At 41.8% G+C, this 26,068-nt stretch overlaps 1 protein-coding gene across 2 annotated transcripts in view; it reads right to left on the bottom strand.

The window, feature by feature from the left end:
• Nucleotides 1-25,725, bottom strand: part of HIF1A (hypoxia inducible factor 1 subunit alpha) — a 47,514-nt gene extending 21,789 nt beyond the window's left edge. The window contains exon 1 of one of the 2 annotated variants that reach the window (XM_045015029.1): nt 25,542-25,725. In XM_045015029.1, the coding sequence (XP_044870964.1) occupies nt 25,542-25,567 (26 nt within the window). In that variant the 5' untranslated portion in view covers nt 25,568-25,725. Of the gene's footprint in view, nt 1-24,885; nt 24,903-25,541 lie in introns of those variants that run through there. The other variant, XM_045015031.1, reaches the window with a different exon arrangement.
• Between the last annotated feature and the right edge of the window lie 343 nt (nt 25,726-26,068).

The following is a 26,068-nucleotide window of genomic DNA, read 5'->3' as shown; positions in this document are numbered from 1 at the left end:
ATCGGCAGGTAGCAATCGATTTCTCGGGGATCGATATATCGCGTCCCATCTAGACACGATATATCGATCCCCGAATGAGCTCCTGTCGACTCCGGAACTCCACCAACCCGAATGGCGGTAGCAGAGTCGACATGGGGAGCCATGGACGTCGATCCCGCGCCGTGAGGATGGTAGGTAATTCGATCTAAGGTACTTCGACTTCAGCTACATTATTCACGTAGCTGAAGTTGCGTATCTTAGATCGATTTCCCCCCGTAGTGTAGACCAGCCCTAATGCATCAGACACAAACTTCCTGTCCGTACTTACAAAGCACTTCACAATTTAGCCCATCCCTTCCTATTTGACTTATCACCACAAGGTGGGCTCTGCCAAAGATGCCAGCCTCACTGCCTAATCCTCCTCCTCCTCCTCCATCAAACACATCTATACTCTCTCCTAGGCTGGTCTTTACAACTTGGATAAGATCCCAGTTACAATCTGTAAAGCTACTACCTTCAAGTCCTTCCTCAAAACTCACCTCTGCTGGAATGCACACAGTAAGTTACAATCAGATAATGACTGGGCAGGTGGCAAGCTGAGACTGTGACAGATGGACAATATTCTGAACAAACCTTATGGAATTAGGGTTAATACCTTTGAGGTACATTGTATTAAAATGCAATTATATATGTATGTGTTATTGTGGCAGTATGTACCTTCCCTAGGAGGGAAGCGGGGAAGACTAATGCACTTCCTCCATTATCAACCATTTAAATCTACCCCCTGGAGAAATAAGCATATACTAGTTCAAGTGTATTCTCCAGGGACTAGCAGAAAAAGAAAGGGTTTTTGAATAAATAACCTGATTTTAAACTGGCCCAAGGCCTTCTTCCCGATTCAGCGAACAGACAGGACCCCAGTCCTTAGGGTAGGGTTGGAAAGACTGGGCCTACTGGGTACTTATTCTGAGCTGCAGTGGTGATGAACTCGTAACCACGAGGAATCAGCTTGGGTGGGGAGTAGGAGGATTGTTCCTGCCAGAACCTATGTTAGAGTGAACTCTGTTAAGCTTATTAGTATGTATGTAAATTCTTTTTCTGATTTTAGTATGTTTTCTCTGTAATAAAGCAGGCTTGCATAAATAGTGCTGTGTGGTGCCTTATTACTGTAGCAATTAAAAACATGTTAACTGGCTCTGAACAGAAAGCAAGCAGGTGTCCTTGGACAACTTATCTGTGCCGGGAATAAACACAGTAAAGGCAGGAAACTGTGCAGTCTGGAAATACCCGAGGCAGAAAGGTCTCTATACAAGAGGCAATAGCTGAGGAGCTAGAAGGCTGAGAGTTCCCTTGCTGTACACTGAATGAAAATATAGATGCAGTTGCCCTGAACTGCTACATACGGAGGCAGCAGGTCTGGGATCTGTAACAATGTGAATTGCTAAGTGCCAAAAGCAGTAAAAGTACGGTAGAAGAAAAAAAAACAGAAAAAAGCATTGATAGTCTCTTTGGGAAAAGGAATAGCGAAAAGAGATAAGGGAAAATGAACTACAAACAGCTAAAGAGTTATGAAGAGAAAGGGAGATTAGCCCTGAAGAAAGAACAAAAATCACAGTTGATTTGCTGTGTTCTAACGATCAGTCGAGACATGATGATCTGTGTTGCTGCTGATAGAGGGACCAGCAGATGGGGAGGAATCTTGGAGCCAACACCCTAGAGAGAAGCAGGGAAGAGTCCAACTTTTTAGAGTGCTTACTGGTGTCCTCAGGCACCTCCTTAGGAGGGTGGACTTGTCCTATCTCTTAGTTGTGGGCCTCTGTGTCTATCAATACTCCAAGATGTACTGGGCACTGAGACAGTTGAAGAGGAATTCAAAATTTACTATGAAACCATCTGTTGACATTTGGACCCAATCTGTACACTCTTCATCCTGAGAACAGTTACCAAGACGACAAGGACTTCTGTGAACACTCAAGGAGTCGATGACAGTCCAAAAACCAGCATGCTATATTGAAAATGATCAGTCCCATGAGTTAATTGCAAAAATCAGTTGTGAATTGGTGAACCAGCATATTAAGGAAGGCATGCTTCAAAGTAACTGATGGAAGGTAATCCCCGTAGGAAGGTAATCCCCGTAGCACAGGGGTAGGCAACCTATGGCACGTGTGCTGAAGGTGGCACGCAAGCTGATTTTCAGTAGCATTCACACTGCCTGGGTCCTGGACACTGTCCAAGGGGCTCTGCATTTTAAATGAAGCTTCTTAAACATTTTAAAAACCTTATTTACTTTACATACAACAATAGTTTAGTTATATATTATAGACTTATAGAAAGAGACCTTCTAAAAACATTAAAATGTATTACCGGCACATGAAACCTTAAATTAGAGTGAATAAACGAAGACTCGGCACACCACCTCTGAAAGGTTGCCGACCCCTGCCCTAGCAGACCACCACCACTATTGACTTCAATGTCTCCATCTTGAATCTAGTCCCCTTCGTGAACTTGTTCAAGCATTTTATGTCCCGCATCACTCAGTCTTTCCTGGATCTCTTAGACCAGAAACAAAAGTGAGCTATGGCCGGAGAAACATCTCGACCTTGAGAACTCTTATTGTGCCAATTCACAAAAGATGATCTATAGCCTTCTGCATAGTTCACCTCCTCTCTGCTATCGTCAACTCCCCAGAAGGAAAAAAAGGACAAGTTTAAATCTTTGAAAATTCTTTGATATATCTCTGTCGAACCACATCCAGGACCCATCTGTCAGATGTTGAGAGAAGCCAAGTGCAATCAGAGAGCGTTTCTAGTGCTGGAATTTGCACTGAGGGAAGATTGGCTTCTCTTCTTTCCAGACTCAGACATGTTTCACCTGCTTTTGCTGTAGTCTCACCTTCATTACTTAGCCAGAGTAGCCATAAAAAGGATACTTAGGCCTGTAATAAGACCAGCTTTTCTTTTCCCAGGTTTGGAACCAGGACGGTTCTGTAAGAACTTTTTTGATTTATCTGAGGACTGTCACCACTTTGTCCAATGGCTCCCCAAATAACCAACCTATCGAAAATGTCAAAGCTGCTAACATGGTTTTGGCCACCGCTATATCCTGAACTGAACTGGGCAAAGCTACGTAACAGCTGCATGGACATATCCTTTTGTTTCTAACTGGATCGCAGGCTGAAAAAGGCAGGCTTCCATTAGGCTGACACACCTTGTTTATCATTCTGTTTGTTTTAACAAGTGGAGGACCAAGAGGCCTCTTACCACCTGCTTATTCCTCTATATCTGAGCTGATCCTCTCAGCCCTCCAGGGCTGGCTGTAAGGGGCGTGGTCAACCCAAAACAAGCAGGATTTCAAGTCCAGCAAATGTGGCATGGCTGACCTGCAGCATGAGCAGGGTCCTGTTAGTCTGGCAGTTGTGGCATGACTGACCACAGCGTAAGTAGGGTCCAATTAGACCATGTGTTTTGGTGCCTTTTCTGCCAGCTTTTCTACTCCTCTGGTTAATTATGAGGTGCCAACAAAAAACCCAATAATGATTTGAGGAACTATAGTCATTCTATGAAATATCTTAAATCATTTCCTGTAGTCATGTGTCCATTTCGCCATTCTCAGACAAAACCAAACTAATGCCTTGGATATATTGGTTCAGAACAGTCAAACTTGAATGTGTTTCAGCTCGAGAAGCTAGGAACGTTGAACTTCCCTCCTCTAATTTCTGTTGCAGAATTTTCCAATTGAAGTTAGATTCCTTCCGACTAGAGGGATGAGAGAAACTACTTCTCCTTTCATGCATTTATTGAGCAAGGCACACCATTCTGTGTGTTCTTTTCTACAATACATTTTCCTCCAATAGCTTTCCTTGTGAAAGTCAGGATGGCAATATGGTCTGCTGTTTAAGAGAACATCTTCCTTCTATGGTCATTACATCAGGTTCCATTCTGAGGCACAATTTTTCTTTTTTGTTACCATCTTCAAATATGGCCTGAAGTTCACACCAGTGCTTTTCTGTTTCAGTACAGCACGAGGCATTACATTTTTTCCTAAGAGCTCCTACAGTCCTATTGTTGTAAAAAGGAAAAATTAGAAATTGTGTCTTCAGCTACAAAATCACCACTGTGCAAGTTTATTTGCTTACTGAAAGAAACTGTGGAGAGAACAACAGATGAAGGATTGGTTACCTTTATGGGTCAAGTAAGCTCAAACATTGCACCTGTTCAGGACAGAGGAAAAGTAATGTGCATTCTTGAGTATGTTTCCTTCACGTTCGTAGAGCAACAAGCATTCATTTCGGTTTTGTATTTCTGCTGATAGAATGCAGAAGCTGGATGTGTATCATAACTCATAGAAGTAGTGATTTTAATGGATGTCTTACATTAATAATTTAACAGAGATATGTATGTATGATATCTGAGTAAATGTCAACTGAGTTCCAAATGTAAACTATGAGCTACACAGACTCAAGAGAAGTTTACAGAGTTGACCACTGCAATTGAACACTGGACTAACAGATATTACACAGGTTCCCACTGCCTCAAAATAAGACTTTTTTTTTTAAATCGGAGAGCTGGGTTTAAATAAGGTAAGCGCTGTAGTGACAACTCATGTTTTCAAACTAGTATTTATCTCAGCATATGCACTGTTCTTATTTACCACTACAAAATGGAAGAAGTTATACATATCCTGTTAAAGTTAGGATGTGGCAGAATATTCTATTTGTTTTGCTCATTTGCCACGTTGTTTCATGCATCTACTTGTATAAATTAAGCAACACCTTGTTTTTCTATTCCATCTCAATTTAATGTCTTTACCTAAACAAACACACACTCTGTACCTTACTTGTACTTTACACCCTTTGCCATAGACAGTAGGCTAGCTGGTGTACTGCTTCTTTTTGCTCTGGATAGGTTTTTTCTGGTTGAAGTGCTGCTGCTGTCCCATCTCCTATCTTACCCACAGGGGGAAAAAAAAAAAAAAATCAGCCAGAAAAGATCACCCTTTATCTTAGCCTTTTCCACAATGATTTTAGCAGCTACAGACTTGTTTCACCAGCCCAGGAGGAATTTGGCTGTCCCCATCTCTGGGAGCTACTAACTCATGCGAAAACTGGGTAACAATTATTTGTCTCCTTCTCAATGTTTATTCTTGACTACACAGTTTGGGGGGGGTGATACTGTATAATGCTGCAGAAATTGGGACTAAAGTCAAAGTGCTTGTGCAAGGAGATTTCCCTGTTTCCACATCAGGAGGATATCATCAGTCTGGTGATCAACTAGCCAACAGAGTCATTGGTCCTTTTTTGGCATTGAGATCTTTCTGTTCATATCATCTGATCTCTGTCATAATACAATCCACGGAATTTTCATCCAGTAAGTACATACAGCCTGTCTTTTAGACAAACACGGAATCTCAGAGATAAAGATTTCAAGTGATGGAGAATCCACTGCATCCATAATTAAATTAACCAGCCTTTACATAAAGCTACGTGCAAAAGGAAACTGGATAGGCCCTTGCCCACACACAAAAGTGGCACTGGTTTAACAAAACTGTTTCAAATGATTTACTTAGAACAGCGCAAAGTCTGCATAGGCAGACTTAAATTTGGCTTATATTTAACTTAAATCAGTTCCTTACAGACTTAAGCTAAACCAATAAACCAGGTGCAAACCGATTTTAGTCAAACCTGTGCAACTAGACATGGCCTAGAATTGCCAAGGCCAAGTCCACCTGCCACAAAAGCCCACTGTGGAGAGCTTGACTCAAATTCCCCTCCTGCCCCTTGACTCAGACACCGCACACCCACATACCTTTTAAAATACAGGTGCAGGTTATTACCAAAACAGTAACCCCCAGGACTACTATCCAGTAAAAACAATTTGTTTTCTCTTACCTAATCTAAAGGATCTGGGTGTAGGAAGAAAAATTTACCACAAAACATTTAGAAATGCAATGGAAAAGTCCTCTCCCACTTAGTTGCATATATATATCTCCTTGTGACATTTAATTTCCTGCCCTTTCTGAAAATCCGAGGGGGAAGGGGAAAGAGACCATTACTATTAATGTAACATCTCAAGTGGCTAGATATACTAATTATTTTGGACTTTTAAGCAAAAGGACACATTATAACCTTTGTATAACTACATGCCATTTTGTCATTCCCCAATAACTAGGTTTAACCCCAGCCACCTCACAAGAAGTTTTCAGTACAATTAGGTTTCCAAGAACCCATAGGCTGCCCTCAGATTCTAGTTCTAAACCACCAATACATGCCATGATCTCTAACTGAAGAAATAAAATAATCCAGGCAACAATAAAACCTGATATTTAATTATAATTAGGGCTGTCGATTAATCGTAGTTAACTCACGCGATTAACTTAAAAAAATTAATCTCACTGTTAATAAAATACCAATTGAAAATTAAATATTTTTGGATGTTTTTCTACATTTTCAAATATATTGATTTCAATTACAACACAGAATACGAAGTGTAGAGTGCACACTTCATATTTTTTATTACAAATATTTTCACTGTAAAAATGATAAAATAGTATTTCAAGTCACCGCATACAAGTACTGTAGGCAATCTCTTTATCATGAAAGTGTAACTTACAAACGTAGATTTTTTTGTTACATAACTGCATTCAAAAACAAAACAATGTAAAACTTTAGAGCCTACAAGTCCACTCAGTCCTACTTCTTGTTCAGCCAATCGCTAAGACAAGTTTGTTTACATTTACAGGAGATAATGCTGCCTGCTTCTTATTAAGAATGTCACCTGAAAGTGAGAACAGGCTTTGCATGGCACTTTTATAGCCAGCGTTGCAAGGTATTTACGTGCTAGGTATGCTAAACATTCGTATGCCTCTTCATACTTCGGCCACTATTCCAGAGGACATGCTTCCATGCTGATGAGGCTTGTTTAAAAAAACCAACATGTTAATTAAATTTGTGACTGAAGTCCTTGGGGGAGAATTGTATGTCTCCTGTTCTGTTTTACCTTCATTCTGCCATATATTTCATGTTATAGCAGTCTTGAACATGTGCTGGATCATCGTCATTTTAAGAACACTTTCACAGCAGATTTGACAAAATGCAAATAAGGTACTAAATGTGAAATTTCTAAAAATAGCTACAGCACTTGACTCAAGGTGTACGAATCTGAAGTGCCATCCAAAATCTAAGAGGGACAAGGTGTAGAACATGCTTTCAGAAGTTTTAAAAAAGCAACACTCAGATGAGGAAACTACAGAACCCGAACCATCAAAAAAGAAAATCAACCTTCTGCTGATGGCATTTGTCTCATGATGAAAATGAAGATGCGTCGTTCCGCACTGCTTTGAATTGTTACCAAGCAGAACCCGTCATCAGCATGGACGCATGTCCTCTGGAATGGTGGTTGACGCATGAAGGAACATATGAATCTTTAGCGCATCTGGCACGTAAATACCTTGCAATGCCAGCTACAACAGTGCCACGCAAATGCCTGTTCTCACTTTCAGGTGACACTGGCTAAACAAGAAGCAGGCAGCATTATCTCCTGCAAATTGTATCCAGACTTATTTGAGCGATTTACTGAACAAGAAATAGGACTGAGTGGACTTGTAGGCTCTAAAGTTTTACATTGTTTTGTTTTAGAGTGCAGATTTTTTTTAAAAAAACAATTCTACATTTGTAAGTTCAACTTTCACGATAAAGAGATTGCACTACAGTACTTGTACTAGGTGATTTTTTTTTTTTTTACAGTGCAAGTATTTGTAATGAAAAATAAATACAAAGTGAGCATTGTACACTTTGTATTCTGTGTTGTAACTGAAATCAATATACACCTCTACCCCGATATAATGCAGTTGCGGGGAGCCAAAAATCCCTACCGCGTTATAGGTGAAACGCCGTTATATCTGGGTAGCGGTGGCAGGGCTGAAGTGATTTAGGGAGCCCCAGGCCCTTTAAATCACCAGTGGAGCCTCGCTGCCACAGCCCCAGGGTAGCAGCAGCAGGGCTCCAGCGGTGATTTAAAGGGCCCTGGGCTCCCAGCAGCAGCAGGAGCCCCAGACCCTTTAAAGCACTGCTGGAGCCCCACAGTTACCGCGCTATATGGGAACCAATGTTATATCGGGTCGCGTTATAGCGGGGTAGAGGTGTATTTGAAAATGCAGAAGACATCCAAAAATATTTAAATGAATGGTATTCTATTATTGTTTAACAGCATCATTAATCGCAAGTAGTTCTTTTAAAATCACTTGACAGCCCTACTTATAACGTCAAGAGTTATGCTGGCAGTAAATTGTTTGAGGTAACATTTAAAACATCTCAGTTAAATATAAATCTGATCTTAAGAAACTGAGCTGAAGTTTTCTGGATTTTGTGAAGAGCATATCAAGTGTCTCACTTCATTGAAAATCTTTGTTTAAACTGTAAGAACTACACTTACTGACAAGTACTTTGCTCACCAAATTAGTTCTAGTAACTGAAAAGAAGTATTATGATTTAGCGAATACATTTTCCTACTTTTCATGGGCACTTTTTCTGCAAAGGCAGTGACGAAGTGGGGGGAAAAACACCCCCAGTTTCTGAAGAATTAAAGGTTTTCATTAAAAAACACTAAGGCCATGATCATCACACTTGGGTGACTAATTTTAGGCACTGAAGTCTGAAACTCTGCCACCCCCCACACCCCCAAGTTTCTACAATATAAGAAATCTGACTCAAACTTCTATTCCTTATGATTTTGAAGACAATCTTCCAGATGAAAGCCAACATAGTTGTCTTCTTGAATGTGCAAGCAGAGAGAACTGCCTCTATTCACATAGATGGGAGGGGTTAATGACCATAGATGGTGAAGATTTTGATCACAATTTGCTGCAGCATTGTTAAGGAATTCAAGAGACAGGCATATAGTTAAGGAATTCAAGAGAGGTGGGCATTGACAAAACAACATGGCTCTTCAGACAGTGAGAGTTGCATTGGAAAAAGTGAAGTGCGAGGAGATGGTTATCTTACGTATGCTTCTGGACCAAAGCACTTGAGCATGATGCAGAGTTGTTCCCAGTTTAAGCAGACTGTAGCAGATCTGATCAGGATGACAGTAGCACCTTGCCAAAAAGCAATGAAGGATGCTGAAGTCAGCAAGAATGACTCTGGCAAATTATCCTGGTTGGTGGCATGAGCAGAATGCCAAAGGACAGCAGACTATGCAGGATCTGCTTGATGGTGCTCCTAGCAAAGCAGTTAATCCCAATAAAACTTATGCTATTGGTGCCGCAATTCAAGGCTGGTGATGTCACCGACATCCTACTGGTGGAAGTGACTCCCCTGTTCCTGGGAATCAAGATGGTAGAAGGTGTCTTCGCTCAGCTCATCAACAGGAGCACAATGGTTTCAACCCAAGAAAAGCCAGGTGTTTTCTATAGTAGCCTGCTGACAACAAGCTTCTTGGGCAATTCACTCTGGTTGGAATTTCGATAGTTCCACACGGAGTGCCCCAGACTGAAGTCACTTTCGACACCAATGGTAACAGCACTGTTCACATTTCAGCGAAGGATAAAAGGGACAGGACGCGAACAGCAAATTGTGATCCAGTCTTGTGGTGACCTCAGCAATGATGGCACTCAGAACATGGTAAAGAATGCAGAGAAATATTCAGAGAAAGACAGACGAAGAAAGGAACGTGTCAAAGCTATGAAAATAGCAGAAGGCATCATCCAAGATAGAGGAGTTTAAGGATCAGCTGCCAGCAGATGAGTGCAACAAACTGAGGGAAGAAACTGCAAAAACGAGAGGGCTGTTGGCTCATAAAGATGCTGAAACATCCATCTTATAGTAAGCTTCCCTCAAGCTCTTTGAAACAGCATACAAAAAGATGGCTCCAGAGCAAGAGGGTTCTGGTGGAAGTTCTGGGGATCCGAAGGAAAAGAAACAGTAGAATATCACTGCTATGCACAGACTGGAGCAGGAAGAGGGTGAAAGTTCTGAAGCTTGGAAGCAAAGGGACCATCCTGAGCTGAAATGGGCAATATTCAGTATGGTCTTTGCAGTATTCTATATATAATTTCTTTAGTGTATAAATGTAATGATTTGTCTACTAGATAAACCTTCATTTAATGAAAGTTAATTCATGAAGAATGTTCTAAAGGTTCGGTCTTGCGGTATTTTCAATTGAGCAGCCAGGGGATTCACTCATCATCATTTACTCCCAACACTTGACACAACAGTGTACTTAATTAGGACAATGGTTTGAAACCATGTCACAAATTATGGTGCAGGGACAGAGTCCTGATGGAATCTGAAACAGAACAACAGCCCTATGGATCCTCTTTGTGGAGCTAAGTGCTTGTGATCTGATGTGTAGTACATCCTGGGTACAGCAGTGGCTGGGTCAGCTACATTGCCAGACAACATTAAATCTGCAGCTAACTTAGTCTTCTTGTACCAAAGGAGAAGGCGTTACTTTAATTTGGCTTTAACTTTATTCCTTATTTATAAGGGCACACTGAAGTTACATGCATTACTTGTCTAAGCTTTCTGCTCCATTCTAGTCCGCTTTCTGCTTATTGTAAAACAACTTCCCTGATGAAATTGTTCTCACTGGAATCATAGACTTTAAGGTCAGAAGGGACCATTATGATCGTCTAGTCTGACCTCCTGCACAACGCAGGCCACAGAGTCTCACCCACCCACTCTTGTATCAAACCCCTAACCTATGTCTGAACTACTGAAGTCCTCAAATCCTGGAAAAAAAATATCACTCAGTTCCCACCCATTCCTTTCTTCACTCCTGCCCTCTCAATACCATGCACTCACACACACACAACATAACCCCTGCCAGTGCAGTGTAAGTCTTCTGGCTAATTACCTACTGGATGATGGTAAAAGTTAAGCAGAGTTGAACAAACCCAAGAATATTTACTGTTATCATGAACCTTTAATTAATTTGTTTCTCTCTGTTAACACAAGAAATCATATACAAATGCACTGTTACTGTGGCAAGCAGTACTCTAACAACTTGATTTATCTGTTGCTAGTTCTCGGTCTTGCAAAATTTCCTAAAATGACTTTGTATTTAGGAATGAAATCAACCTTAAAAGCTGCAACTGGTTCAGAACACAGTAGCCCACTCACTTAGGAGCCTAGACCGCCAGAACCAGCTTAAATCTCAGTGTTCCACTTTTCTCTGGCTCCCCGTGAATATAGAGCCATATTTTATTTCTGTAGTCCTATGCAAAGCCCTCCACAGGACTGGGCCAACTTAGCTGGGGACAGCCTCACACCGCCTGACCACAACCTTCTTCAACAAGTGTTTCACAGGAACAACAGATTGTGAAACTTCTGAGAGTAGAAAACAGAGCTTTCTTGGCAAACAGCCAATAAATCTGGCATTCCCAAAAGACAGAGGGATTACTTCAAAGCTCTGTGCCGTCAGAATAAAATGCAAGGCTCTTTGACCTAGCCTTTCCACAATAACATCCCCACAAAGCTCAGTTTTTGTAGACTCGAGCCAGGAGGAAATAAAAGGACACCATTATATCTGTATTCATTTCTTAAGTTCATGATGCACTCTGCTACCATAGTGAACCTAGATGGAAACAAGGAGGAAGGAATTCAAATGAGCAAAGATAACAATCTAGTGAAAATACTGTTCTTTTAAAGTTCCATAAAATGATTCAGATTCTGGACTCCTTTGACATTACATTCCCCTCCCGTAATGTTCACATCAACAAAAGCACAATGTGATTTAACATTTGGGGACAAAGCCAACAACAGTCCACTTTCCTCAAGGATATTAAAAACAAAAACAAAAACAAAACATGTATTTTTATAATATGAATGCAAAGCTCTACTCAACCCAAGGATTTAAAAATCTTATGGTGTTTACAACTAAATATCCTCCCAGAGGTCATATTTTTCCTTACACTATGTCAGAACAATCTTATCTGATATGGGAAAAGGAAATTTCAGATTTTACTCTTGGTTATGAATTTTAATAAGGCTGGATTTTAAATAGTTCTATTTAAATTCAGGAAGTTCTTTTGGCGTCCTTTGTAGGGTTTTTCCATTAGCTGAAACACAGCTGCAGATCCCCAACAATTACAGTTTCACCATGCTTTTCACTGAGTGGAGTAACCTCTGCTCCAAGAAATGGCGGTCTCCATCGCATAGACTAACAATTTGTTTCTAGCATTCCCAGTGCAATTAGTTAGAAATATTTTTCTTTCCTTCCTTAAATGTACTGACTGACCAACTTACTTTCTTGAAGGTCTGGTATACTCTCATACAGTTATCAGTATACGTGTGCCACCCCTTCAGCTTCAGGGTATAGCTTTACTGGTTCTTGCTCAGACATGAAATTTCTTCTGAGTTTACATCAACAGTGTCTCAGTCTCTTCCAACATGGATGTCTTTTACTCACTGCTTCTGTGGTTTATATCCTATGTAAATAGTTTTCTGAGCCGATATTATTACACTTCCAGCGTAACAAGTGCACTGGTTTCTTAGGGTATGGCTACACTTGAGATTTGCAGCACTGGTGGAGGCTTTCCAGCGCTGCAATTAGTAACTGTCCACACCTGCAGGGCACATCCAGCGCTGCAACTCCCTGGCTGCAGCGCTGGCCGTACACCTGGGTCTGCTTGGGGTATAAGCATTGCAGCGCTGGTCGTAAAGTGTGGCCACACACCAGCGCTGTTATTGGCCTCCAGGGTATAAGGATATATCCCAGAATGCTTTTAACTAAATTACTCCCTTTGTTTTGTTATGCTGCCTCTCTTTGTTTTGTTGTGAACTCGGGGCTCCGGGAGCTGCTTATCTAAAAAACAAACACAGCTCCTGTTTGCCGTGATCAATCTGTAACTGACTGAACAATCAAATGAGATAAACCCACTACCTTGCTGTGAATGAGGCAGGCACGGGGAAGAGTATTTGCTTGACGAGAGAAACGGCGGGGGGGGGGGGGGAGGGAGTCCGTTGGAGCAGCTGCTTATCTGGTCTGCAGGCTGTTTGCAATTAAGAGTAAGGGGTCGGGAAAATTTTCTGATTTTGCAAGGCAGGGAGCCGATACACAGTGTCGGCTCCAAAAATCCACTCTCTCTCTCTCCCCCCTGCTCCCTGTCACACTCCACCCCACTCCCCTCTTTTGAAAAGCACGTTGCTGCCACTTGAACGCTGGGATAGCTGCCCATAATGCATCACCCCCAACAGCGCTGCAAATGCTGCAAATGTGGCCACACAGCAGCACTTTCCCTACACAGCTGTATGACCAGCGCTGCAACTCTCAAGTGTAGCCATACCCTTAGTTAGTTGACATCATCTTGCTCAGTCTGTGTTACTGGATCATGTTCTGAGTCTGACAGTGCACCTGTCTCTTTTCTCCTCTCTCCCCCTTTTTCCCTTCTACCAACTGCTAGTCTTCAGAATTCACTGTAGCATGATCTATAGCAGGGGTTCTCAAACTGGGGTCAGGACCCCTCAGGGGGTCACAAGGTTATTACATGGGGGGGATGGCGAGCTGTCAGCCTGCACCCCAAACCCTGCTTTGCCTCCAGAATTTATAATGGTGTTAAATATACAAAAAAGTGTTTTTAATTTAGACGGGGGGGGTCACACTCAGAGGCTTGCTATGTGAAAGGGGTCACTAGTACAAACGTTTGAGAACCACTGATCTATAGCTCTCTGCTACATCCTGATCTCAGTTTAAACTCACTTCCACAATTCAAAAACACATGCTAATCCAGTCTCTGAAATGATGAATACTGTTCTATATGAATTACCACTCAGACTGCTAGCACCAGCAGGAAGTTTAAAGAATTGTTACAAGCCATATATTTCACTTTGATCTTCAGGATTGGATATTTAATAGAGGGGCCCAAGATCCAACCGCAAAAATACAAAAATTTGAAGACCATGCCACTGAAGATTTAAGAGAACTATTAACCTCAGAATCCACCATAATATATACAGGTAAGTAGATACCTATCCATTTGCAAATACAAATGCTGTAATTTTGTTACTACATTTTTTCACTTCAGATGGGCTCCAGAAACAGTATTTTTGCTTTCAAGTGTAGAATTTTAGTTGGAAGGTTCACGTCACAGCAGTTCCACAACAGCCTTTGCTGACCAGTCAAAAGGTTACTCTTCCTACTATCTTCCCGTCAGAAAGATGTCTAGTCAACTCCATTTTCACTTTTTTTGGGGAAGCCAAGAAAGCAACACGTTTTACAATTATCTACACAATACTTAGTTACCCGTTACAGAATTAAGGACCTCCCTCCTACATTTTGAAGGTGGATTTGATCAGAAGTGACTTTTAGTTAAAAGTTTTAACGAATGGGTGAAATCTGTATACCCCAAGGTGACAGTGACCAAAAATAGGAAAGTCGGAAGTGACAGGGGAAGAATACTGCTAATTCAATTCTTTGGGGGGGGGGGGTAAGGGAAGAGGGAGGAATCTAAACTCACCATCATTTAGATGGTGTATATAATATTAAAAAAGTAAACAATGTCTCTGCTCTCCTAAATTATGAATCAGTTGCAGTGTCACAAAGTTCACTGCATGGCCTTTGAGTGCTGTTATTTATGACAGTAGTGTCTAGAAGCCCCAAAGATGGGGGCCCTATTGTGCCCGCAGGCGCCGCCACCACAGCTCCCACTGGCCATGGTGCCTGGCCAATGGGAACTGCGGAGCCAGCACTCGGGGCAGGGGCATCATACAGAGTCGCCTAGCCGCACCTCTGCCTAGGACCAGCAGGACATATTACTGCTTGCGGGGAGCCACCCAAGGTGAATGCCACCCAGATCTGGCACCCCACTCCCTCTCCCACGCTGAACCCCCTGCCCTGAGCCCTCTCCCATACCTGAACTCCCCCCTAGACCCCACAACTCATCCTGCACTCCGAACCCCTCATGCCCGTTCCACCACCTAGGAGCAGCAGGGACATGTCGCCACTTACGGGGAGCCATGTGGAGCCAGGTAGGGAGCCTGTTGGTCCTGCGCCAATCGGACTATAAACTGGCATTTCTGATATTCATTGAAAGTCCAGTCTATAGAGCTTTCTGGTTGATAAAGTGCCAGATAACACAGCTTTTACTGTAATTTGTCATTGCCTCTTGTTTTTCATATCCTGGAAAGGGGCTTCAGATGTAGGCTTTATAGATGTGAAATTTTTTTGTTTTTTTAAAAAGGAGAAGTGAAGCCACATGTGGCTTGACAGTACAAGTCCAGACATTCAAATGAGCATGAAAATTAAAATGCCGAACACAAAATATAAAGGCCTCTAAGAAACATTTTGCCTTTTCAGTTTACTAGTAAGTTTATCCCAGGATGTGAGTTGCATAAAGAAATTTCTGAAGATGAGATGTCCTGGGTTCTTAAAACTTTCTTTTCCCTCCTGAAATGTAAAAAGATCCCCATATAAAAAAAAGCTAGTCTGATTTTAATTATGAGTACAATAAAACATGGATTCTAAAAAGCAGATGTCATCCTTGTTTGCTGGGTACTACTATGACAATCACATCAGTGTTGAAACTGTTGAAAAGGGTATGTTTAATAAGTTAATGACTTGTTAAAACCTCCCAGCATTGTAATACAAAACAGTTTTATTGTATTGTAAGCACCAAGTGTTGCAGCTTGCTCAGTTTCTCATTTGAGCTCCTTTTCAATGCAATGCAAGTTACAAAATTTACTTTGCAGATTTTTCCTTAAATGTTAGTAAATATACAGTCATACACTACTATTTAAAATATATTTTGCTCATTTCTATCTCTCTAGTCCAAATGCTCCATGTTGTGTCCAAACTAAAATCTTGGACTGTCTCTCTGACATCTTTTCATGGATGTCTAGCCATCAATTCAAGCTCAACATGGCTAAAATAGAGCTCTTAAACTCTCCCTGCTATCTCTTTTCTCATGACCATGAAAAACAGTATCAACTTGCTTGTCACTCAAGCCCATAACCTCGGTATCATCCTTGAGTTGGAATCCTCACGCATAGCCTGGATGTGATGATCTATGTCCCAAGTCTCGCAGATTCTTTCTGCATAATATCTCAGAGGCTACGTCTTCACTACCCGCCGTACCGGCGGGTAGCAATCGATTTCTCAGGGATTGATATATCGCGTCTAGATGAGACGCGATATATCGATCCCTGAATGAGCTCCTGTCGACTCCAGAACTCCACCAACCCGAACGGCGGTAGCGGAGTTGACATGGGGAGCCGCGGACGTCAATCCCGCGCCGTGAGGACGGTAGGTAATTCGATCTAAGATACTTCGACTTCAGCTACGTTCTTCACGTAGCTGAAGTTGCGTATCTTAGATTGATTTCCCCCCGTAGTGTAGACCAGCCCTAAGATACACCCTGTCCTATCCATTCACACAGCTGAAACTCTCATCCAGGCTCCCATCTAGCATCTCAGTTACTACAACATCCTTTTCTCTGGCCTTGACAAATGAAATCTTGCCCATCCGTTCAGAATTCTGCTGCAGAGATCATTTTCTTGTCCCTTTACTTTGACTATCTCCCCCTGCTTTGCATTCATCCACTGGCTCCTCCTTCTCTAGTGTATTAATCAACTCCCACTTTTGATCCACCCATGATGCCAGCCTCCACCACCCACTTGATACATTTTCAATGCTAACCCTCAGACTTCAGAGGAGCTCTCCATAAATATCTGCAAAACTAACTCATTACCCTTCTTCAAACCCTGCTCTGCCATGATTCCTACAAAAACTTCACAACAATTAGGCTGTGGTGGCTGAGACCGCAGCCTCTCACTGTTTTCTTGCACTCCTCCATCAGTCTGCCTTTGTATCCATCGGTTCTCTTGTCTGATACTTAGATTGTAAATTCTTTAGGGGCAGGGATTATCTTTTTGCTCTGTTGCTACTTCACCTAGCTAGCACAATGTGGTCCTGGACCATGACTGGGCCTCCTAGGAGTAAGAATACATACATAATAAATGATTATTAACAGCTATTATCTGTAGGATGAAAACATGAAGCCGCACTTGGCCAAATGTTTAAATCTCCATGAGGTTTGAAATAAATCTAGTCAGTTTGCAATATAAATCAAGTTTAATGACTATCTTTACTCTCCTAAGAGCTACTCATAGAGTGATATTCTTGAAAGGTCAGATTTCCAGTGCCAGCAGGGCAGTTTAAAATGTCTCATTTATATCAATGTAAAGGTTGCAGATATCAAAATGGAGGACACTGCCACTATAAGTCTGGATATTATAGACTTCAACAAAAGGAAACAAATACAGGTCAGATATTGTATAGGTATACATCCGATGAGGCGTTCATCTTTATCAGCTCACTTATTTTGAGCAAAATACCTTGGGCCAGATCTTCAGGTTGGTGTAAACTCACATAGCTTCAGTGTAAATTGGCATAGCTCCATCAGCTGGGGGATCTGGCTCCACAAAGAACCCTACAGAATTTGGGGGTTTGTGATTTACGCAAACAGTATTTAAAGAGAGACTTCTGGAATACATTCATATTAATATAATTCCTCCATTTCTAATGGTTTTCAAATGCTACTCTTTCAAAACTGAAAAAAATCCTACCTATAACATTATAAATAGCATTTTTATGGTAGGCCAAATCACGCTGGTTCTTGGAAGATAAAATCTGTAATCCGACAGCCTGGGAAGAATCCAGACATCACTTCGATCACAAACACCACTCTACTATCCTTGTCTGTCCTCGACTGCTCATTGCATGTTCTGTGTGTCAAGTTCCAGAAGTTTTCCCTCCCTGAGTAGTATTTGGAGGGATTCTTTCAGTGGTCCTCCAGCTGCCCAAGAGCACACCTGCCACGACAGATGCTCTGGCTTCATTCCTAACACATATGCCAAATAATTCCATCTTCTTTTCTAGATCACTTTAGAGATAATGAGCTGTTGAATGCTCTGATAAATCTCGGCATATGTTATAAATTCATTCCATTTGATATCTGGTATTTTTCTAAGGCATTTAAACACTTGCCTGTACCTTTGGTGGATTTCCATGCATTAAGACAAATAATATTTGAGCTCAACATTTGTAGTCTGGTCTTTTAAGTTGTAGACTTTTGATGACCAAATCTTGTTTAAGCTGGAAACTTCAGCTGCCACCTTACCAATTTGTGACATTTCCGTATGGCCATCGCCACTGGCTTGCAAGCATGTTACTGCCAATGTATGTGACTCAACTCACTTCTTTCTATTCCTCTGCCTTCTAAAGTAATGCCTGAGTTGGAAGTTGCTGGGATTCTCATTTGATTTCCCCTCACCCCATAACTGATTATTAACCCCATCTTTTTTGCAGTGCTGGTCTTTATTTGCATGTTGGTTGAGCTGTCATTTAGATGAGCTATTTCAGCACAAAATAGATCTTCTATACTGTTGTTAAGCTGCATACCATAACACTTAAAGATGTTCCCAAATGAATTGCAATAAATGCATCAAATGCTTTCTTGAAATATATGACTACTGATTTTTGCCATTTGACACTTTTTGATTATTCTTCTTAGGGTGAAAATCTGGTTGACATGATTTTCTGGGTTTAAATCCAGCCTTCTAAAATGAGTGTGGTAGTGGTATTAAACTAATCTCAGCTCCCTAAATATGCCCTGGTTAAGCAAGTACAAAGGGCATTCAAAAAAGTTAGTCCACTCTCTGTAATTATGATCAGAAAAGACTAAACAGAAGTTTTCAAAGTCTCAAGGTCAAAAAAACTAACACTTTAGGTTCCTGACAGCCTCAAAAAGGATAACAGTTTCAAACAAGCAGTAAACAGTTAATGACAGTTTCTACTGATGAATACATACTTGCTTGGAAGAAATGAATGTTACCAACGGTCTCAATGTTCTAGAAAGACTTATCAACTTCTATACCTAATCCAACTAACTAAACACAGGAAACAAAAGGTCTAAGGTTCCCCTCAAATCATCCAAAGGAGGAAGCTGCAAGCACCAGTGAACAAGCGGATGCTGTTGCATCACTGACATCAGTCCCATTCACACTAGCACCAAGGTCTCCCTCTTTCATCAACAATGGGCTGAGAAGAAAGTATGAGAATTTCTCAGGTCTTGTCTAGTCTGGCATAAAATGTGTCTTTTTAAAACACTTACTTTAGCTAAAGTGTTTTAAAAATACACCTTTTACCCTAGCTGAGATAAGCTCTTACTAGACAGAACGCTCACCATTTCTCATAAAACAATGGGCAGTGCAATGAGGGAAGGGTATCATCTTTCACCTCACAAAGAGCCCTAGTATTGAGCCAAGAGCTAATTAATAGCCAAGAGCTAATTAATTCCCTCAAACCATGATAACAGTATCAGCTCCTTACCCCCACCCCCGAGCAGTGACTGGATGCATCCTGAAAAATGACAGAGAGGAGACAGAAGAAAGAGCAGCATGCTAAAGGAGGTTGCAGTAATATTGGGTATCCTTGGGATAACAGACTCTTACCACCGCACCCTGCTGCTGTATGCCTGTTGCGTACCAGCTGACAACTTGGCTTATCAGGCCTTGTCTACACTAGATTTTTCCTTAAAGTTTCCCACCATTATTACAGCTTCACTGGTGATAGCAATAGCTGTCATCTAGTGCAGACCAGTTGCTGGTATTTCAACTGCATCAGAGCAGGCCCAGACAGCATGGAAATTAAAACACCTACTTTCACTCTCACACTACCTATGCTAGCTCTCCCACTATCATCACTGCTTGAGCCACACCAGAAAGTTTTAAAACAAGGCTTCAGTAGCTGCATATCTCTGACTTGCCTTCTCTCAGTAGCAGGCAGATTCTGACCAACCAGCAGTCACAAAACTGTTCCCCACTCCTCTCCCTTTTGTTTGCAGCCAAGTTGAGGGAGAAATATTCCTCTCAGACAAGGATCTAGAAATGTGTAAAGGCAGATTTTTCTTTTAAAAAAAAATGGAGGGGGCAAGGAATGGCATTGTGCTTGCGCTGCCCTTTTTCCATCCTCAGAAGTAACAGGAATTTCAAGTCTGGTATTCCCCTGGTTTTTCAGGAAGACTTTTGGTGGACCAGGGCATATGAACTGGCGGGCTGACTCTCAGGGGATAGGGAAATTAACTGGAATAAAATATTTCACAATAGCTCCCTCTGTGAAGTCACTTATTCCAGCATATGAGTGTTCACATGGAGAGCGGTCCCAGAATATTTTTTTCAGAACAGTTTACCACAGGGCAAGGGTGCTGAATCTTTAATGAAATCCTTTATCCAGAATGCTCATTAGCCAAGTGAAATTAAATGTGTTAAATTGTAAACAATAAGTGACTACAAAAATCACTTCTCCTTCCAACTGTTCAGTTTTCTGTCTTTTTACTCTTAGGATATCAATTTCACTAGTTCTCCAGTCACCATGTAGCAGTCAAAAGAAAAGAAGGCTGGATTTATAATGTGTAAAAATCACACAAAATTTTACAAATTGAACACTTTTCATGCCTTCTTTATAGATTTTTTTTAAAGAACATTTGCCTATTTTCCCTTTGAAAGTTACAGGTGACAATTTAAAATTACCGGTAGTTATTTTCTCATTTAGGATAAAATTATATAGGAAATATCCCCACAAAGAGAACAATGTAAAAAAATTAAGCAATGCTTGTTTTAATTAGATGTTCCCTATTCAGAAGCAGGACTTGGTAAATCAGCTGGACCCAGGCAAGACAGAGGCTTACCCTAGCTAGCTAGCAACAGTACTTAGTTTAGATTCTGCAAATGTTGATTGTCTATCATTTACCAAAAAGTTTCTAGCCCTTGCACTTGAAGATAATTTTACATTATCTTATTGTTTGAAAGCTAGTCCTTTTCCAAATCTTAGATACAGATTGCTCCAGTGTGCCACTTCTGTTACTCATAACTTTGTTAAACATCAAAAAAAAAAAAGTAAAATTAACAGAAGTCTGATAATTGTTATTGATGGTATTCAAAACCTTGTGCCTATCATGCTATGCATACTTAGTAAAGAAATGAGAAGCCGCAGAAATGGATACACGAGCTAATTACTCTGACGTGCCATACAAAACATTGCTGATTAAAAAGGTAACACAATGGAGACCATTCCCCCCCATTGCAGAAACAGGAAGTATCTATGGAAAAAGACAGAAAAGCTCCCTCTCCCCCTCACAACACCTCGGGAAGTGCAACTTCAAATTTTTCAGACTTTTACTAATCAGCAATTGATATCCATGACATAGATTAGCCTTTCTGGCTGAGTTTCCCACCACTGCTCACATTGGCAGAGCTGAATCAGTGAAAACAGTGAGAATTTTTTTTTTTTTTTTAAGCACAAAAAGTCAATGATGTACACAAGTCAGTGGAAACCACAAGCAGGTTCCAGAGACAATATGCTGGAATAGCCTCAGCAAAACTGTCTCCCCCACAATTTATGTACATGTTGGCCTTGAAACTTGGGGTCTCCAGCAGCAAAACCTGATGAGAAGCCACCCTCCTGTCTCATACTGGAATGGAATAATGGATGTCTAGTCAAGTTTTTAAGTCCCAGCTAAGAATTAAACATGCAGACCATAATTGAAGTTTTAATGATACCAGAAAAACAAATATGAGTGTTGCATTATAGACATGTAAACTACTGGTATATGAGGCATACTGAACACTTGAGATTACCTCTTAAAATTCTCCTGTATGGTACCCATAATAGATAATATTTAAAACAGAAGTAACAATTTACTCCAAAAGTTATTGAATACTCAGGAAATATGTGTTATAGTATCAAGAAAGAAGATGACAGAGTTCTTATTTAGTTTCCTTTTCTAGTATGTGTAATCACAAGCAGCATATCTTTAACAATATTAAGATACACTTAAGATGGCGCAAGTGTCATGCTGCTAATGGTGAGCATTCACATCATGGCAACAGAGGAAAAACTCTGTTGGTAGCACCAAGCATTTGTACCCCATTTATAAAAATTTGTTGGGGGGGTCAATCTTTACTGTAGCGTACACTATCCTTTTAGGCTGGATTACTTTTGGTTTGGGCCAGATTCACACCAAAGAACTAATAGTAGAGTAAGAGACCATATTTGGAAATAAAGTAAAAGCATATTGGTATTATCCTGTTTAACAAAAACCCAAAAGAATTACAACCAACAACAAAAACCCCTTTCAGAGACCCTGTTTCTCCCCATAAGGCACAAGTGGCAACATGCTTCCGTGAGCCTGTACTGAAGATGGTTTAACTGCAAGGGAAGAGGTAAAACCCAAATAATTGTCAGTAATGTGTCAGTTTGCTAATTATACTGGGCTCAATGTCCATAAGGAATGAAACTAGAACTACAGAAGTTTTGAGCTACATAAAGCAGAATGGCCTTTAAGTGTCTTTCAAAGTTTTCCATGAGTCAGTAGGTCAGTCCATAAGCCACCAATTCACATTTAAAATTACTATCATCACTGATCTACATTTACATACAGCTTCTCTTTTTCATTCTTCATATACCTATAATTAAGTTCAGGACTTCACAGCACACTCAACTAGCAGACAAGCAGCCTCACTTTATATCCTCTTGCAATACTCATGAATTGGATGTACCCAAGTGTTAAAGATTCCTTTATTTTTACATTAAATTGCAGAGTAAATTGTCAAGTAAGATTGTTTCCCAATCTTTGCTGCTTCTGTATTTCTAGTATTGCAACTTTTTTCTGCTCTATGACAAATACCAACTTTTATCCAAATTCTTACTTTGCTAAAAATTACAAAATTTAGTTCTGTTTTAAACATTCAGGGGGAAAAAAAAAAGATGGAAACCACCCCAGGATTTATGTTGTGTCCCCAAATCTGAGAGAAACTTTAACAAAGCTAAAAATAAATATCAATGTTCATGTGGTGTAAAATAAGAGGGATTCAACTAAATGAATGTATGAGAGTAGAAAATTAAACTGTAGTGAGTCTTCATCACTAAAGCTTTGGCTAAAATGTTGCATTTCTGAAGCTTCAAGAAAACATTACTGGAAAATGGAAAGAATTGGTTTCAAAGAATCCTTTAATACACACACTCAAACCTAAACCCACCTCAAACAATTTGCGACTGTTAAGTATCACTTGATGTTTGCAGTATTGTAGCCATGTTGGTCCCCGGATATTAGCGAGACAAGGTGGGTGAAGAAGAGCTCTGTGTAGCTTGAAAGCTTGCCTCTTCCACCAACAGAAGTTGGCACAATAAAATATATGACCTCACCCACCTTGCCTCTCAAGTAACACAGACTTTCAACAAGTTCTCTGCTCCATGTTGCATGAATGTCAACTCATGTCCTTCCTTTTTTGCCTACCCACATCTTTGTTCTATGCATTTACATCATCATCAATTTTATACTGTTTCTTTTTCAAACAAAAAAACATACTCCACAGTACTTTAGAGTTAATACAATTTCACAGAAAGATTCAAAGTTCTTCCCATACTGAAGCAGGTCTTCAGGAAGCAGCAGCCAATAAATTCTCATTCTTGAGCTTCACCTTTAGTTTATCCCCTCCCTTCTATGTACACTGATTCTTACATCCAAAAAAAAATAAAATAAAATAAAATGGCAGATCACATCCAGCAGCAGCAGGAAAACGAGAAAAAGTTGCCAAATAAAAGAGGATGGTTAGAAAAATAACAGTCACAGACACAGAATGAGGGGACTACAAAAACTGAATCCCCAAAACCTTTTCCAGACCAGCCTTTAAACTGGGTCAAGCTCAGTAAAGAAAAGGTCATTTACTTATGGTGCAACATTTTCTGAGGCTTCCTGAGTGTTATTAGCACTGAATAGAACACATTGGTTTAGAATGAGCACCACCCATACGTACCCTACTTGTAGGCATTTTGCTACACAAGACTTTTTCTGTTTGTTTAAAACTGAAACAAATTGCAATTGGTGCAAAGGTAGCACTTCCCCACAGGTAAATTGCTTGGTATTTTCACACAATATTTGCAACCTCTAACTGCACAAAATCAATATCCACCAGAAAAAGCTAGTTCAGCCACAAACATATTTTATGTGTCTATTTCCAGTATCATTTAAATAGTAAAGCATTTTATCTCTTTATCTCATTTGACCTACTCAGATGATTCGCTGATACAAAGACCAAGATAACAAATCTCAAAAAATGTATCAACAATATAAACATACTCTGCCTTCTGCAGATTTAGATTAAATTAATCCCTCCACAAAATGCATTGGTGGAGTTTGTCTAATCTAAAAACCTGATCACCAAAATACTCCTCAGCAAACTCTACACCTTCACCATATAATAAGGTCTATTTCTTGAAGCTTTCATTTCCCCTTTTGATTCTGAATAAAAAATTCTTAGAGAAGAAAGTTATTTACATTTTGGAACATATATCGTTCAGTAAACTCTCTTTTCTACAGGATCAGCATCTTGAAGAGGAATTTTTTACTTATGGGTTCAACATTTTAAGAATCTCCACTCTTCCTCCCTCCCCAACAAAAAACAGTCAATTATAGAAACCAAAACTGCAGAAGATGCCTAAAAAAGACGTCACAGTTCATTGTTCACACATCCTTTCCAGTACAAACAGCACTCTGGAGTTGTTTTTAGTATCAGAACATCTAATCACACTTGTACTTTTAAAAAAGATACTGTGTTATTTTCTAAGCATACACAGACATTCTCTTCCCTCCCAATCTGGCTTTAAAAATCCCTCAACTTTTGAAATAGCTACTATATAGCTGCGTATTTTCGTTTCTGCTGCCTTTAACTGTTCCTCCTTCATTAATCTGGTTTGTATCTATTTTCTGACAGACTGTAAAGAGCTGTGAACAAGAGCAGTGTTCTTATTAACACAAGTCTACAGACGAAGCCACCCCCTCTTCTCATCCTAACACTATTACACTCCCATATTAACAAACTACACACAGTAGAGTCACGACATCAGGTGAACATACATCCCATTTAATCAACGGCAAGTCAGGCCCTACTTATTCCAAGCCCAGAGCTGCACAAGGGTGGGTTTTTGTTAAGTTGGGTAGTGCACCGTGTGGCAGGGAAACAGCAGCTCAGGACACTGAATTCCACGGGGCCTAGGCATTAAGCGTCGCTGGTGTTAATAAATTATCTTGGAGACGGAGTTACGTTGAACAGACCTGGCACAAGCTCCCCGCGCAAAGCCTGGGGATTAATTTTCTGAGATCCAGGTTCTGCACTGCCCTCCCTCCCCCCCCACAAAATGGCGACGTGGACCGTGGGGAGGAGGAGAAGCGAGAGTGCAGCGCTCTCCGGGGGGCTGGGAGTGGGGTTGGGTGAGGGGAAGAGGGGAGCCCCCGGGGGGGGGGAAGAGGGAGTATAACGGGGGGGGGAGAAGGGGGCCTGGGACAGGGAGTGGAGGGATGGATCCCCGGGTCCAAGGGCAGAAGGGTCCCCAAGCCCCCGGGCAGGCCGTGGGGGGGGGAGAGGGCGGCAGTACGAGGCGGCTGCCCCGGGGGGGCGGCGCAGGCCCGAGGAGGATGGGAAGCCCCGCGGGCTGCTGCTGAGGGAGAGGAAGGCGAAGGCCCGGAGGTGGCGGGTCGCGGCGGGCGGCTGAGGGCAGAGCGGGCCGCGGTACCTTTTCTTCTCGCCGGTGAGCTCCATGGCGGCGGCCGCTGTCGCAGTCCGGGCCGGCGGTTCAGCCCCCGCAGCGGGTAGCGCAGAGCTGGGGGGAGGCGCAGCGCGGGCTCAGCGCATAGGGCAGGCGGCGGGGCCTGCGGAGGGGACGGGCTCGGCGTCGGCTCTGACCACGCAGGCTGCGGGCGGGCGGCTCGCTCCTCGCCGAGCGCTGGGAGGGGGCGGGCGGGGCCCAGCCCGGCGTCGCACCACTCAGAGGCCTCGCCGCCGCCCGGCCCCCATCGCCGGCTGGGTCAGCTGAGCAATCAGCTGGGAGGGGGCCGGAGTCTCACGTGTGGGGCTGTGTGCGGGGCGGGCTGGGGACGAGCCCCCCTGCGCCCGGCCCGCGGCGACACAGCGCGGCCTGCAGAGCGCTCGGGGCGGGGCCAGGCTGCGGGGTCCCTGCGCCTGCCACCGGCACCCCGGGCCGTGCACCCAGCGGGGCGAGAGACCCCCCCCGCCCCGAGCCTGCCGCCGGCACCCCGTGCA

The sequence above is a fragment of the Mauremys mutica genome, chromosome 4 (genome assembly GCF_020497125.1).
Source record: "Mauremys mutica isolate MM-2020 ecotype Southern chromosome 4, ASM2049712v1, whole genome shotgun sequence".
NCBI classification, from domain to species: domain Eukaryota; kingdom Metazoa; phylum Chordata; order Testudines; family Geoemydidae; genus Mauremys; species Mauremys mutica.
This window is presented reverse-complemented; position numbering and strand designations above follow the sequence as displayed.